General features: G+C 38.1%; 1 protein-coding gene across 2 annotated transcripts; it reads left to right on the top strand.

Moving 5' to 3' along the window:
* Positions 1 to 12,864: 12,864 nt before the first annotated feature.
* On the top strand, positions 12,865 to 15,727 carry LOC134814521 (uncharacterized). 2 transcript variants are annotated; one of them, XM_063822678.1, is made up of 9 exons: positions 12,865 to 12,957; positions 13,235 to 13,389; positions 13,583 to 13,721; positions 13,936 to 14,100; positions 14,406 to 14,560; positions 14,745 to 14,883; positions 15,056 to 15,075; positions 15,121 to 15,289; positions 15,600 to 15,727. In XM_063822678.1, the coding sequence occupies exons 1-9, from the start codon at positions 12,876 to 12,878 to the stop codon at positions 15,602 to 15,604; spliced, it is 1,029 nt and encodes a 342-aa protein (XP_063678748.1). In that variant the 5' UTR covers positions 12,865 to 12,875; the 3' UTR covers positions 15,605 to 15,727. The 2 variants fall into 2 exon arrangements, with proteins under 2 accessions (XP_063678748.1, XP_063678747.1); XM_063822677.1 differs by having other exon boundaries at positions 15,056 to 15,289.
* Positions 15,728 to 16,446: the final 719 nt, after the last annotated feature.

Genomic DNA, 16,446 nt, shown 5'->3' with positions numbered 1-16,446 from the left:
TTCTGCATCTAAGAAAAAAAGGGCAAATCTAAGTGAAAACAGGGCAAATGAAATATAGTACTATAGTAGTGATACAATATGTATTATGTGAGACTGAGAGTAAATTGCAATTGTATAATTGATAAATTTGATAAATTTGAATTTGAATTTGAATTTTCTTGGGTGGGTGCGACCCTTGGTCCTTGGATGTTGTTCCAATTTGGGTTTCAGGTGCTATTTAGTTATTCATATCTTCTTCTTCGTAGGGGGCTGTGGTCATTATCACTAATAGAACGATCGTGACCACTGTAAGATGTTATTTATATCATAGTCTCCATAAATACGAGCAGTTTTATAGTGAGACTTCTGAAAGCTTATTTTTGTAAATTCTACAAATATAAATATTGTAACGTACGTGTGGCGGGAAAAATGCATACAAAATCGCATACACAATTCAAGGAAACGTCTTCTGTCATGGATCAAATTGGATCATCACGTAAGGTGATCTGAGCTATAACTCTATAAGGTACCTATCTTAGTTAACACATTGCACAATATTATACTATTATATAGTATTACTAAGTACTAAGTAGACAAATAATAGGCTATCGTCGCGTGGTGTCCCAGGTAACTCGTACTCCGTTTCATAGATCTAGATTGTAGAATGTTACCTGGGTACCCCAGGCCATTTTGTTCATTAACATAGAGATTCGGCGGAATGACAGGCTGAGCGCCGCCCGCGCCCAGTAAATTTTTAACAGTAAATGATAATTGAATTTAAACTCGGAAAATTGGTTAAGATAAGGACTATACCTTTCATAGGAGCAAATTATTATATTACATTGTTCATGAACTAATTTCAATTTGTGCTGCACGAGTGCACGGTGTAAAATTAAAAGAAAGGACTTTTAATTTTATCAAATTTAATTAAGCGTACTCCATTTTACCGATTTATAAAAATTTCACATGAAATAAACGAACTTAAATCACGATTCTAAATTGCGTGTGCAACAGCAATACACATATTACGCGCTGACCTGAATTCTCAGACCCACAATTTTGGGCATGATCAATATTTTGAAGTAAAGACTAAAGTCAAAGAGCTAGAGCATCTAATGGAAAAATTTAGGATCATGTCATGAGTTATGTCATATTTTGTGTCAAATCATAAATCATCATGGGACATGAGCCGATCAAATTGTTAATATAAACATGTGTATCGCGGTCATTTTAAGCCCAAGTTTAAGTCTCTAAGACCTTAAAAGAAGCTGAAATACAAATTTCCCATGTACGTGCTTAATATGAAATTTGGGCGTGGCCCCAGTTGGGACTAGCGACACAACATGCGCCGTTCGGTGATTTGAGTTATCAATATCAATGACATATTTAACCCCATTCAGCAGGAAAAAAAAACTTTATAAATTGAAGTGCACACTCAACTCTTCCCTCATCCCTGCTACTGAAGTATTTGGGCTATTTCTAAAATTAATGACTGATGACTTTAATAAATTGTTTGACCTTATACAACTGTTTCTTTTTTAGCGTGTTTAATCAGACTACTACTCAGTACTAGCTCTGTTCACTCGCGAATGTCGGGATTTTTCTAAACCATGGTGCTTACCTGACGAATTATCAGCGATAAATTATTTTTATCACATGAAATGGCCATATAAGAAAGTAGGCAAGTGATTGGGTTAACGAGTGACCGATTTCATTCTCGGTATAATTTTGCATTTGCGGACGGTTATTCAAATTAATATCATTCCCTTTTGTTTGGGAAAGAGAGGCATTGGCAGCAGCGCCCCACTCTACCCATGATTATGGGTTTTGCTTTGGTCAAATTTACATATATTAAGATTAACGATTCGACATTTGTGCATTTTTTTACAGTGAGCAAGAAAAGCAGTCGTTAAGCAGTAAAAATGTTTATATAATCAAGTCCTATGATAGAAATCGAAATTGGACATTAAAAATACTAATAATCCTAGGAATCGGTGTTCCAGGTAATGGAAATATTTACTTCCAGGAATTTGGAGCAAGAGCGCTGGTAAATATTTGAGTGGCTACAGCGCAGGAACCGCCAAATACGACAGTCTTCTGAACTCTGAAGGCTCAGAGCGAATGTCTCAAACGATCTGGTCAGTTCAAACTTGCAGTTAATTTGATGATAAATTAGAAAATTAATTGGTTATCTTGCGAAATTTAATTCACAAAAAATATACAGAATCTCTGGTAAAATATATCAATTCACCCTAAATAGTAAATACCACTTTCTTCCACTAGACTGTGGAGGTATCACATACGAGACCATATCATATCCGAAAAGATCACTCTGCGAAGAGGACTAGGAGTCAACCTCACGGACAGTCCCTGGGGTGAAATCTCCTGGATGCCTATCTCAAGCGATGATGAAGGTAACAAACTATTTTTAGCGCTAGATAGCGCTAGCTATAGATAGGAAACGCTAGTGAGCACTAGTTCAAGTTAGCCGGTAAGCGCTAACCATCACGTTTAAACTATATGAAATGTATAAGTTGGTTTACTTTCTTACCATCGTTTGCGTTCTGAGCATGAGTCTGAATCATACAAAATATGTTGATTTTCATTGATAGAGCTGACCATACTGTTGTATTCTTGTTCTGTAGTTAGTGGCTTCTCGTAAGTGAATTTGAAATTGTCAATTTCTAACGTTTCAAATTATTTGGTGGATGGCTTGCAAGACCAAGCGGATCAAGTTTGTCATCGTGAACATTGACGGGCACGTGCGAATTTAAAATATCTTCGGTAATATTTATACTTATCATTGAATCAAGAGTCGCCTCATCAATTTGTTCACATTTTTTCATGTTCAATTTTATAACGTCGTATTTTGCAACAAACGACTCCTCAACTGTAGTATTATTCCTCAATATTTGTGCGTATTTTCTGCTACGCAAGTGAGTCAGGGACCGGCCATGCTCACTTCACTTGGCGTATTTTTGACCGTACATTGAATTGAAAGTATTTATGAGATGGTTAAACTGAATTTACCCGGGTAAAATTTTTAACTACGTTATCGAAATTTGGTTTGATCAAGCTAAAGCCAAAAATTGATGAATAAGTGAATGCAGGCAAAGTGAGGAATTTTTAGAGGTTAAAATGCAAATGTGAACACGATTATCTAATGTAATAAGCTAATTTGACTAAAACCCATAATATGGGTAGTATAGAGTCTAGAGTGGACCGCTGCCAGTGTCTCTCTCTCCCAAACAAAAAGAAATGCGGTATTAATTTGAATGACCGTCTGCAAATGCAAAATGATACCGAGAATGAAATCGGTCGCTCGCTTTCTCATTCATTTACAATTGCAATTGTAATAGATTAAGCTAGAAGAACAACTAACTACCACCCTTACCCCGAAATACTAGGTATCGACCCGAACGCAACCCAAAAAGATTTTTACAGCATGTGATTGATGTAATTAATCGAAACTTTTTTTACAATTTGTAAACCGTGAATGAATGGGAAAAGCGAGCGACCGATTTCATTCTTGGTATCATTTTGCATTTGCAGACGGTCAATCAAATTGACATCATTTCCTTTTGTTTGGGAAAGAGAGACCCTGACAGCGGTCCACTCTATACCCATGATTATGGGTTTTGGTCAAATACCCAATCGATTTCTCAGGACAAACAATTAAAATCGAATGTCGTAACGCGATTTATTTGATTTCATTTTAAATTGTTGGCATAGAGTTTTATTATTATTAATCAACTATATACAGCAAACACAAGATAATATAAATTAAATCATAAAATCGAGTGGCCGAGTAGTCTCGACTCACCCATAACTTCTCCAAAGGCGTCTATCATGAGCTTTGTACACTAAATCGTTGAAATTACTTAAACTAAATCTTTTATTTACAATCACAATAATTTGTTTTGTCATAATGTCTTTTAATAATAAATCAAATAAATTTGAACGAGGTCTGCCCCTCCTTCCTTTGTAGTCAAAACATCCTAAACATGCAAATCTGAAAGATAAGAAGGCGGGAGTGTCATCACCGCTTCTGAGAACGTGCCCAAGCATCTTCCATCTTGCTTTCTTGATCCTTTCAGTAAGGGGTCTGACATTACATCTCTTATATAAATTCTCGTTGCTGATAACCGTAGGCCAATAGGTGTTGATTATCTGTCTCAGATGCTTCCTTTGAAGAACGTCGACAGATGCCATTACGGTTTCAGGAGCAGCCCAGCTGCTACAGTTATACAACAACACTGAAGTGACAAGAGCTTCGTACAGCTTCAGCTTTCTACTCTCACTGATCTGAACAGAACTATTCAACCAGACTTTCTTGTAGGTGTAGAAGGCAACATTGGCTTTGTTGCGTCTGTTGACAATATCTCTTTCTGAACAGAGCTTTGATCCTAATAGCACTGACTCTCGCCACTCTTCATCTCCTCTAATTTTATTGCCATGGGCATCTAAAGCATCTGTATCTGCCAAATATACTCTTGTAAACACCGTCTTCGATTCGTTAACAAAGAGACTCCAATCCTTTAGTATATCACTGGCAATCTCTAGTATCTTCACCAGGCTCTGACCATCTTCACTCAGAAGCTCAGCATCGTCAGCATAGGCGGACTCTAACGGGAGGCCTCTATCAGAGACTGGGGGGTTCGGTCTAGGAATCGTGACACTGATCACGGCTCTGATGTGATTCAGGGCACCGGCAAGGGTCAATGTAAACACTTTACCTGCCAGACTGTCTCCCTGGTAAGCGCCAATATTAATCACAAATTCACCAGACTCAGATCTGTTGACCGTCACCTTGAGCTTTGTATTTGAGAGGAGGTACTGAACTAGGCGAATGTCGTCTCTAGAGCATCCTGCATCAATGAGGAGGTTGATGATGGTCTGTCTGCGGATAGTATTAAACGCAGCGGTCATGTCAATGTTGATTTTACTATACTCGAACTCGCGCCTGGTAACCACTGATGTCAACATTCTCTGAGACCATACCAGGTCAGCACAACTGCGACCCTGCTTGTATGCCGCCTGCCAAGGTCCAGTGTACATATCAACGTGGTAATTGATTCTGTTCAAGGCTACGAGGGATAGGACTTTTCTAGTTCCATTTAGTAATGTGAGGGGCCGGATGGACTTTATCGGACCTCGGGGTTTTCCTGGCTTCTGAAGGGGTGTCAGGATACCTTCTCCAATAGCTGGGATGTATGTGTTGGTCTCAAAGGAGAGATTATAGATCCTAGCCAACTCACAGTGGAGGGGATATCCAGCAGCTTTCATTAGCTCATTAGGTATACCGTCAGGGCCACACGCTCTACCGGATTTCAGCTTCATAACAGCACGGCCAACTTCTTCAGGTGTTATGGGACAGAGGAGGCTTCCAGGAGGGTCTATAAATGCTGGGAGGTGGGGTTCATCTTTGTCATTGAACTCATTATTAAAGTATTCTTTAATAGCTTCTGCTTTTAATGAGTCAGAACCTAAGGTATTCCCGTCTGCATCGTGGACAGTCACTCCGTCTTTCTTCATCCTACACTGGGCCAAAGTTCTATTCGCTTCAAACATGCTTCTGCAGCTGTCGGTGTTGTTGATGACATCTACTAGGGCGTTAGCAGTGGCCTCGTTGATGGATTTCAACCTCTTTTTGATGGTACGTTTGAGATGGTTGATTCTTTTTCTGAGGTCACTCCTGTCGCTTATCCCTGTGAGACTACATTCTTGCTGAAGGGACTTTCTCTCTGCTGAAAGTTTAACGACAGTTGGATCGTCGCTGTACTGATGAGGCTTCCCCGGGGGCACTTTACCAACCACCTGGACGGCACATTTACTCAATATACCAAATATATCAGAATTTTCAGAAATGGCATTATTAGTTAAAACTCTACAATCAATATTACTTTTAAAGGAATCAAAAAATTTAGACTTAATATCAGAATCATTAAGGCGATTGACATCAAACCTTATTTTGTCAGACCTGGGCCGCTTATGTACAATGTATTCACAACCAAGTTTAAAACGTGCAACCACAGGTTTATGGTCAGATTTCACAAAATCACCGCAAAAAGAGCGGGAGTCTGTTAAACAGACTTTAAAGTTAGTACGACATAAAATATAATCAATTTGTTTAAAATAGTTCACAGTGTCTTTTGAACCCTTGGGTCTACCCTTGGGAACACATCTAGCCTTCCAGGTGGTAATATGCTTTGCTCTGTGTTGGAACGCAGTATTGCACGCAAACAGACCATTATCAACAATAAAGTCCAGTAGGAACTCACCGTTCCTGTTTCTCAGACCATTACCGAACTGACCAATATGATTATTAAGGCCAGCATCATACTCTTTCCTACTGCATCTCCCAAGGCGGGCGTTAAAATCTCCAGCAACAAACAAATCGAATCGAGCTGGGATATTGATAGCAGTTTTCAGATCATTGAAATATGATTGTAACAATGGGGAGTTACCTGTGACCCTACTGATGTCATCATCGACAATCTTCTTGGTTGGTCCGTACACGTTAACAATCCTGATCATACGATGAGATCCGTTGTGTTCTGTGAGTCTTATATCAATGAAAGCCACTCTGTTACTAAGTGATCTCCATGCAACAATAGAAGGTACAAGGGCTGGGCAGATTAGAAAACCGAGACCATAATGATACCAATTGTCTGATTGGGCTAGTGTTACAAGTTTGTGACCGTCAATAATTGTTTCCTCGAAGTCTCGGCATTTTGTCTCTTGGAGACACACTACATCAAAATGATAACGTTTAGCGTCACTTACTAAATGTTCTCTCCTAAGAATGTTACCTTTAATACCATTGAGGTTCCAACTTGAAATGTTCAGAGTCGAAGACATCGGCATAAGGAGAAGTAAGGTGAGCAAAGGTAGACTTCTAGCGAGCACGTCTGTTACAACTGCCATTCTGCTAGCGGGGGGCGTCACTGGCATAGAGTTTACTGTTTTATATTAGAAATTTCTTTGAAAGAATCATCAGCAGTTGAAATTGCAGTACGTTGTTTTTTATAAAGTAGAGAGCAGTTAGAATTTGTGTTACCTGGACAATTAGATTACCAGTCTGTAGGACTGGTAATACTTATATACAGATATACTGATATATTGCTACTCCTGCACTCCTGCAGACTTTGAAACTTTGAAAGAATCAACAGCAGTTGAAATTGCAGTACGTTGTTTTTTATAAAGTAGAGAGCAGTTAGAATTTGTGATACCTGGACAATTCGATTACCAGTCTGTAGGACTGCACTCTGCAGTAATACAGATATACTGATATACTGATATATTCCTACTCCTGCACTCCTGCAGACTGGTGGCTTTTAATTGAATTCCACAATCAAAAGGTCGGATGAGATCCAATTGTCTCGCAATTTTGCTTCTGCGGAACACTCCTGGCTTCTCAATACTCCTTCCCCGGAAAAATTAGTGGAACGAAAAGTCTAACTGATAGTGCTGATTACTGATTAGTGCACCGGTCCTGCTAGGTTCAAGCAGGAACTGTTACTTTCCTCCTTGAGCTCATAGTTGAGGCAATGAGGCATCCTGACGTGAACTCTTCGGTTATCTCCGATCAATACTATAATTCAAATAATTATTTCTGTATAATTTAGAATGTATGTACCTTATCAGACCTTATTTGGACGGACATTAAATGAACGGACATTATTATGAACGGACATTAATATGAACGCTAGAAGGCATTGAAATTTGAAAACCATCAAAAATCCGAATCATTAAATGATCGGACATAATTATAAACGGACATTAATATGAACGCTAGAAGGCATTCAAAACCATCAAAAATCCGAATTTTTTTCATTTTTTGACGTTTTTATTTCAGCAAATGATTTTTAAATCCATTTTTTATACAGTAAGTAAGAATAGCAGTCGTTAAGCAGTAAAAATGTTAAAATATGTGTACATGATCAGTGTCTAATATCACATATCATCTTCATCAAATGGGTTTTCGTGCATGAAATAGTCCATGCTTAAAGCATCAGTGATTTCTAGCTTTATGGAAATCTTTTTTTTTATCAAACTACCCCGGTCCTGCATTTCAGTGTTAACTTTTACAAGCCATTCGGCGTGAAGTGGTTTTACCTTAGACAACTTAAGGTGAACCTTAATCACTTGGAGTTTTCCTAGCACTGTTTCATTACCTCCCCTGAGTAATATGAACTATAACAACGTCGGACAATGTCCTTGGCAACACGATTTACCGTAATATCTAGAGGCTGGAAAAAGTTTGTCATGTTGGCGGGGACTAACTCATGAACTACCTTAGTGCAAGAAATATAGGCGGCAAGAAATTAAGGCGATTCTGACAAAATCGCCTTAATTTCTTGCCGCCTTAATATCTGACCACCGTAATTTCTAACCGCCTTAATTTTTTTTCTTGCGATTTTTTCATAAGAAATTTTCGTGTGATTTTATTATTTTAAATTTACATGTCGATTTCGTTATTTGCTAGAATTCAATGAAATACATATTTAAAATAAATTAACTTGAGTCTAAATACATTAATATATCAATTAATATTCTCGTCTTCTCCTTCTTCATCAGAGTCATATATCTCCAGCAGCTGCAATCCATAACCAAGATAGTCGTCGTCATCTTGCTCCGTCGTGTCTGGAAATAGCTTCTTGATAATATCAGCTGATTCATCCTTAGACGACAGAACAGCAATCACTATAAATATAATGTGCATGCACCATTTAGTTTTTATGTGACCAATGTCCAATATATCGTATTTTTAAACAGATTTCTATGCTTTATAGACTGATAAAAGAATAAAATTGACACTATTTCGACCAAAACTATAACCAAATTTGCGATCAAAAATCGTATTTTTTCCGAAAAAAATATCGCCTTAATTTCTTGCCGCCTTAATTTCTAGCGCCTTATATTCTTGCCGCCTATATTTCTTGCACTAAGGTATGTTGTTGAGTGCCATAATTCCGTTGACTTTTTCCGCCAAGTGACCCTTGAAAACCGGTTCACGTACTGTAGTGCGACACGTACTCTAGTGCGACACGTACCCAAGTGCGAAACCTCCAAGATCGACACTGTCGCAGTAGAGTGTAGTTGTGTATGAGTAATGGGGTTAAATAGGTATAAAACCAAAGATTACAATCACAATATTCAATTCAAAATCATTGTTCCAACACACTTCAAATAATCCATTCGGTCATAATTATAGCTATCAATCACAGCGTTCAAGCGGCGGTCGTAATAGGTCCACTTCTTGAGTCGGCGAGGAGGTGGTTGTCTGAGCATCTTCTGGTTGATCTTCCATTGGGTTAGATCCTGCTCCTAGGTAGAATCCCAAAGAAGGAAGGTGATTGAAGAAGTTCGATGCTTTGGTAGAATCATCGTGGCCTTATATATAATGGCCCAAGCATATGAACTTGTTATCCCAATCGGAGATGTACCTTCATACGATGCGTGTGATAGGAATGAGGATCATATGCTGCTAACGAGTTACCCGGTGGATCACCCACTGCATACGTGGCTTGAACTGCCCCGAAGGAGTTATGATCAGTGGATCACTTCGAAACACGTGATGTGAACCGATGAATAGTATTCGCAAGATCACTTCAAAATAAGTGACGTGAACCGGCCTGACGAATCACTTAATGGTCCAAAAGAAGGATAGGATGTGACCTGAACTTGGAAATAAGTCAGGACATTTTGTCGCAGTAGAGTACGCTACCTGGATCGTAGTGCGACACGTACCCTAGTGCGACAGAGGGTGTTTTTGTCGGACTTCGCACTAGAGTACGTGTCGCACTTGAGTACGTGTCGCACTACAGTACGATTACCTTGAAAACCTCATGTACTAGTACAGTTTTCTGTGCCTCTGAAAGACCAAGGAGAACCTTTCCTTCGTTAACTTAAGGCAAAATAAAGTTCTCATAGTTGTCATATTGTGGACAAAAAGTTCAAAGTGGAAAAATGTTTGAAAAAAATTCAACGGACTTTAACTTTGACGGATCTTAAATAAACGGACTTTATTTGAACGGACATTAAGATGAACGTATGGGCCTCCAGCGTTCAATTAATGTCCGTCCAAATAAGGTCCGATAAGGTATATACAACCGCCCATCTGCAAATTATGTCAAAAGCAAAAAGTTGCAAAGTAACCATGCAAATTGCAAACGGTGTTCAAAAGCGCACGTGCACAGATTTGCGAGCGACATTTTGATCGGTTTTGTGGTTATTACGTTATGTTCAGTGTGAGCTTCATTTTAATAGGCTGTATCTTCGGTTATTGTGACGGATATTTTTTGATGCGATAAAACTGACTATCAAACAACACTATTGATCAAAACCCATAATCATGGGTAGAGTGGACCGCTGCCAGTGTCTCTCTTTCTCAAACAAAAGGAAATGATATTAATTTGATTGACCGTCTGCAAATGCAAAATGATACCGATAATGAAATCAGTCACTCGCAATTTCTTATTCATTTACAATTGTAATAAATTAAGAAGAACTATCCGAAGGCAGCTGTACTCGGCAATTGCCTAGGTCGGTCCAAATGAAATCTGGAACTCGGCAATAAAGAATCAATAAACTTCAGCTAATTCACTAACTACCACCCTTACCCCGAAATACTAGGTATCGACCCGAACGCAACCCAAAGAGATTTTTACAACATGTGATTAATGTAATTAATCGAAATTTTTTTAACAATTTGTAAGCCGTGAATTATGGGTTTTGGTCAAATACCCAATCGATTTCTCAGGACAAACAATTAAAATCAAAAGTCGTAACGCGAATTATTTGATTTCATTTTAAATTGTTGGCATATAGTTTACTGTTTTATTAGAAATTTCTTTGAAAGAATCAACAGCAGTTGAAATTGCAGTACGTTGTTTTTTATAAAGTAGAGAGCAGTTAGAATTTGTGTTACCTGGACAATTCGATTACCAGTCTGTAGGACTGGAAATACTTATATACAGATATACTGATATATTGCTACTCCTGCACTCCTGCAGACTTTGAAACTTTGAAAGAATCAACAGCAGTTGAAATTGCAGTACGTTGTTTTTTATAAAGTAGAGAGCAGTTGGAATTTGTGATACCTGGACAATTAGATTACCAGTCTGTAGGACTGGTACTACTTATATAATACAGATATACTGATATATTCCTACTCCTGCACTCCTGCAGACTGGTGGCTTTAAATTGAATTTCACGATCAAAAGGTCGGATGAGATCCAATTGCCTCGTAATATTGCTTCTGCGGAACACTCCTGGCTTCTCAATACTCCTTCCCCGGAAAAATTAGTGGAACGAAAAGAGGCATCCTGGCGTGACCTCTTCGGTTATCTCTGATTCGTCGGGTTTGTGGTTATGGTTTGGATTGGGGTAAGGGTTTATGTAAAACAGTTTTTTATTAACAGCTTCTTTTCATTATTTTACTTTGACCGGGATTAGCCAGTACGTTATTATCAAACTCTTATGTACGTGGAAAATCATACCATGCAGCGCGGTGCCAGTCTTAAGTCAATTACCACCAGAAATAAAATCATGTTTTTCAATTAAAGTATCACGCGTTGCAAGGAACGTAGCCATCTATAAAAGTATAAAAATGGCTACGTTGCAGATAGATTCAGAGTTATTTAGTATGGCTCCTGTCTTGCGGGCCATATTGCATGTTTCAAGTAATGCTTTAAATTCTTTCTGTTCGTCCTGTGTCTTTCCCCAACGTCTACTACAACGGACAGTACTGTTGTAAAGTTCTATGGTTTTAACTTAAGATACAGTTATTAATAGTAAAGTACCGCTACTGTGTCATACACCCGTAGTTGTAGAGCCCGATCGAACGCAAAAATATAGCTTGAATAAATTAAAACTGAACGGCCAGGCAGAGCAGTCGGTTAAAGCACCAGCTTTGCAATCGTGAGGTTGCGAGTTCGAATCCCGCTGTCTGCCTGATCGTGGGGTGAGCCTGAGCGTCGTCGACGTTCTACTAAGGATCCAATAGGATCTATGCAGCCTCCCGGTCCACCCATCCAAATGCTTGAGAAATCGTGTGTGACGGTTAAATGGGGAGCTGTGCAATATAGTACAGCGAAAAGCAAAAACCTTCAATGGCCGATGGTTACCGTATAATGGGTACCACATGCCTAGCATGAAATATTTACTTACTTGTACTTGTCTAGGTCTGTAGAAGCATTAGTATCGGTCCGCGTTGCCTGCTATAGGCTATCCCAAATCTAGAAGCTTGCTTTAATAAATTAAAACATAAGTTCAACAGTAAATTGTCTCAAAATCTGATGTGTCATGAGCCTACTTAGTAAACGTGTGATCGAATATAACCGCTAGTAATTTATTACAGATAATAAATAAGCTGAGTGCTCATGTGGACAACCAAACTAAAGCGCAGGTTTTTTAGTAATCTTCTCATATTTTCTCCGCATTCTTGGAATTATGCAATTATTTTGCGGTCTGCTTTGATTCATTTTGGCGTCTACAATTGAGTTGTAAAATGGACTTGACATCACTTTTATCGAATCTTTCTCCTAAGGCTGCCACGGAGAATTAGACCACTGTCATCCAAAACCGGCAGATTTTATTGTTTTATCACAGTGAAGTGCCACAAGGACTTAGGACGTTGGCTTAAAGATTCGTTGAAAAAATGTATCTGTTTATGTGGATAAAATATTTGTTGCCGATTATTAAATGCCTATGACCGACCAAAACTGATGAATCTCTGATAATGCCTAATTATCTAATAATTATCTGATAATCATCTGATAATTATCGGATAATTATCTAATAATATAATATCTTTTCCCCGCATTTAAATTAATACTGTACTATAATAGTATATTGTGGTAATTTAGTCACTATAATTTTATAAGGAAGTTATGTTAGTCAAGATGCAGATGACGATGATAATGGCCCTGACAATGTTAGCTGGCATTGCTTTGGCTGACGCAGAGATCTTCTGTAAGTTAAAGTTCATATTATATAATTTATTGAAAGACGTTTCTTTGATGTATTTTATAAGTACATTTATTTTGTTCGCTCTTGAAATTCGTATGAAGAATTTTTAGTGCTTCCTAAAAGCACTACATTCTGTTTGAACAATATCGATTAAACGACTTTAAACCGCGATTAATCTGGGACACTGTTTTTTTTCCAAATCATCAGGTCTGTCAGAAGTTTTACAATACATTTACTGTAGCCTTTACAAAACAACTATTATAATATTGTTCCTCACCAGCGGAAGAGATAGGGGAAAACTTAGTTCTAGACCTGTCGTGTGTTGCTGGAGAACATATAAAGATAGTGAAGGCAAAATACTGGGCACCTCATTCATGGTTCTGTAGTGATCAACATGATGCGTTTAGTAAAACTAGCGATCACTGCAATCATCTGGTTTGAAGACATTGAAGAAAATGCGTAATGAGACATAAAACATTGAAACTAATGAGATTATAGACAATTTAATTAGGACTGGACGTGTGAAAAGTTTTGATTTTAAATTCTTCACGAATCAACATTCTTCTAAATTTCTAACTCCCAAAACGGTAAACCGTTTCGTCATCCTCACGACCTGCTGCTCTCACAGGAATCATGTTCGATAAACACGGCCCCGAATGGTTTCTATGGTGATCCATGCTTTGGTGCGTGGAAGAAACTGGCAGTATCGTACACCTGCCAGACATGTGACGAGGGAAAACTGTTAGTTAAGGGGCCAGGGTGTATAGGTTAGTGATAATTAGTAAGAAAATAAGAGCAGCGCCTTACGAAATACAATTTTTGTGTAAAAAGACAAGTTTATAAACAGATGTATTCAGATTGACGTTATCATAATATGGGCAATAGAATCAGTGAACTTTACGACTTTTGTGGCCACTTAATTTTATTTGCTGACTGTGCCGTTATAGTAGAGTTATAAGATCATAATTTTTTCAACCTCAGATCCCTGTGAAGGTGGCAATTACATTGACCAAGAGAACGGATGTACATTATGTGAAGAAGGAACATACAGCCCTGGAGGAAGTGCTTCATCGTGTTCTAGCTGTCCTTCTGGGAAAGAAGTGGCAATGGGTTATATTGGTACTTCAGAAAGTGACTGTTCTTTGAGTAAGTCTGATTATTTCATACACTTTATGTATCAACATTTCAGCTATATCAATTCAATATATGAAGTAAACAAATTTGATGATGTAATAATGGTAGAGACAATATTTTTTAAGTAATTTTTAAGAGGAATCGGGAGTTTGACGGAATTTTACATCCTGTTTGAACAATATCGATTTAACACTTCAAACAGCGATTAATTTGGGACACTGTTTTTTATTCAAATCATCAGGTCTGTCAGAAGTTTTACAATACATTTACTGTAGTCTGTTATACAAAACAACTATTATAAAATTGTTCCACACCAGGGGCAGAGATAGGGGAAAACCAAGTTCTAAACCTGTCGTGTGATGATGGAGAATACCTAGAGATAGAGAACGCAAAATACTTTGCACCTCATTTTTCGTTATGTACTCCACTTGAAAATGCTTTTCCTAAAACTAGGGATCACTGCCGTTTTAAGGTTTGGAGACATTGAAGAAAATTCGTAATGAGACATAAATCATTGAAACTAATGAGATCATAGACAATTTTAGGACTGGACGTGAAAAGTATTGATTATAAATTCTTCACGAATCAACTTCTAAACTTCTAACTCCCAAAACTGTAAATCGTTTCGTCATCCTCACGACCTGCTGCTCTCACAGGGATCATGTGAGCTAGACACGAGCCCGGATAGATTCTATGTTGATCCATGCTGGGGTCAGTGGAAGCAGCTGTTAGTGTGGTACAAATGCCAGGCATGTGACGCGGGAGAGCGGTTAGTTGAGGGAGTAGGGTGTCAAGGTTAGTGATAATTATTAAGGAAATAAGAGCAGCGCCTTACGAAATAAACTTTTTGTGTAAAAAGAAAAGTTTATAAACTGATGTATTGAGATTGACGCTCTGATAATATGGGCAATAGAATCAATGAACCTTACGACTTTTGTGGCCACTTAATTTTTATAAATATCTTCAGAAGTTCCTGCAGTTATTGATGTAGTACCTCAGGTACTACCTCAGGTACTACCTGAAGTTATTGAGGTCGTCCTGCCTTACAGAAGAGACAATCGATGTGGTCCGAAGTTCCCCCTTGCGGATGGCTCTCCCGGTCAGTGTAACCCTGACCACCCAAAAGGGGCTACTTGCTGTAATTCTAAGTCAGGACGGTGCACAAGCAGAATTACAAAACAGTGCCGAAAACAGGGCCGAAGTGAGTATTAACACGAAAGGCAGAAATTCTTTCTTAGTTGATTGAATGTTAAGTAGTTATAGTAGAGACCGACACTTTTCAACCAACTTTTCAATCAACCGATGCGAAGACACATTACGCTAATTAGCTATAAATTTGATTGTTACCTTTTAAAAAGTGACTTCCTGGTCCGTTATACACGTTTATAAAAATCCGCTCAATTATGATCGCAACACTTCACATCGATTTTTGCTCCCATTACAAGAACAAATGAATTTAACAGTTATTTTTATTATTGCTTCATTACTTTATTAACATCCCTTCACCTCAGAATAGAATTTGAGAACATATCGTCGACTAGAAAAACAGCAGATGGGTGTAAACGAATTTGAAGCATGATTTGGACAATTTCTCGTCGAGAGAGCAATAAGATTTGGATATTTGTAGAGAGGTCAACCATATTTGTTTGATATATGACAGTGCAATTCTGGGTTTCATTATTCAATTATACTAGAAGCTTATTTGTAGTTATTCGCTGTCATCTGTCAGAAAACATGGATGTCATCCCATTAATAGTACCCAAATATATACAATGCATTGAAAAAATTTACAACATATATATATTAGTTTTGTGTATTTTTATTACTATTAATATTATAATTTCGAAAAACTTGTTTTATTTCTGTTCCATTTTACAATTCACGTTCACGTTAAATAAAAGCTCGACAGAAAAAATGTGTTTTGTTGCCAAAGTTCTTAAGAACCTGTTATTAACCGGCTATAAACCGGCTAATAGCCGGCTATTAACCGGCATTTCACAATATGTGGCAGCATGAAGCTTAACAAAGAGCGGGAAATTGGTAGATCACCGACCGGCTATAAGCCGGTTATAAGCCGGCTATAAACCGGCTTATAGCCGGCTACAATTTTTATAGCCGGCTATAAGCTGGCTTATAGCCGGTTAGTAGCCGCTTACATTTGTTGTTGAGCGACGGCTATTAGCCGGTTATAAGCCGGCTATTAGCCGTTTAGGTATCGGCTATAAGAAATTCAGTGAAAACGGCTATTAGCCGGTTATAAGCCGGCTATTAGCCGTTTAGATAATAATGTCGTATACTTTTAATTCTTTTGCTGTATTGTATAATGTACTATTTGTAAAAGTTTCAAATCAAATCAGG

Source organism: Bolinopsis microptera, chromosome 4 (assembly GCF_026151205.1).
Source record: "Bolinopsis microptera isolate Bmic1 chromosome 4, MBARI_Bmic_1.0, whole genome shotgun sequence".
In the NCBI taxonomy this organism is placed as follows: Eukaryota; Metazoa; Ctenophora; class Tentaculata; order Lobata; family Bolinopsidae; genus Bolinopsis; species Bolinopsis microptera.
The sequence above is the reverse complement of the archived record's forward strand: the minus strand, read 5'-3'. Positions and strand labels throughout refer to the sequence as shown.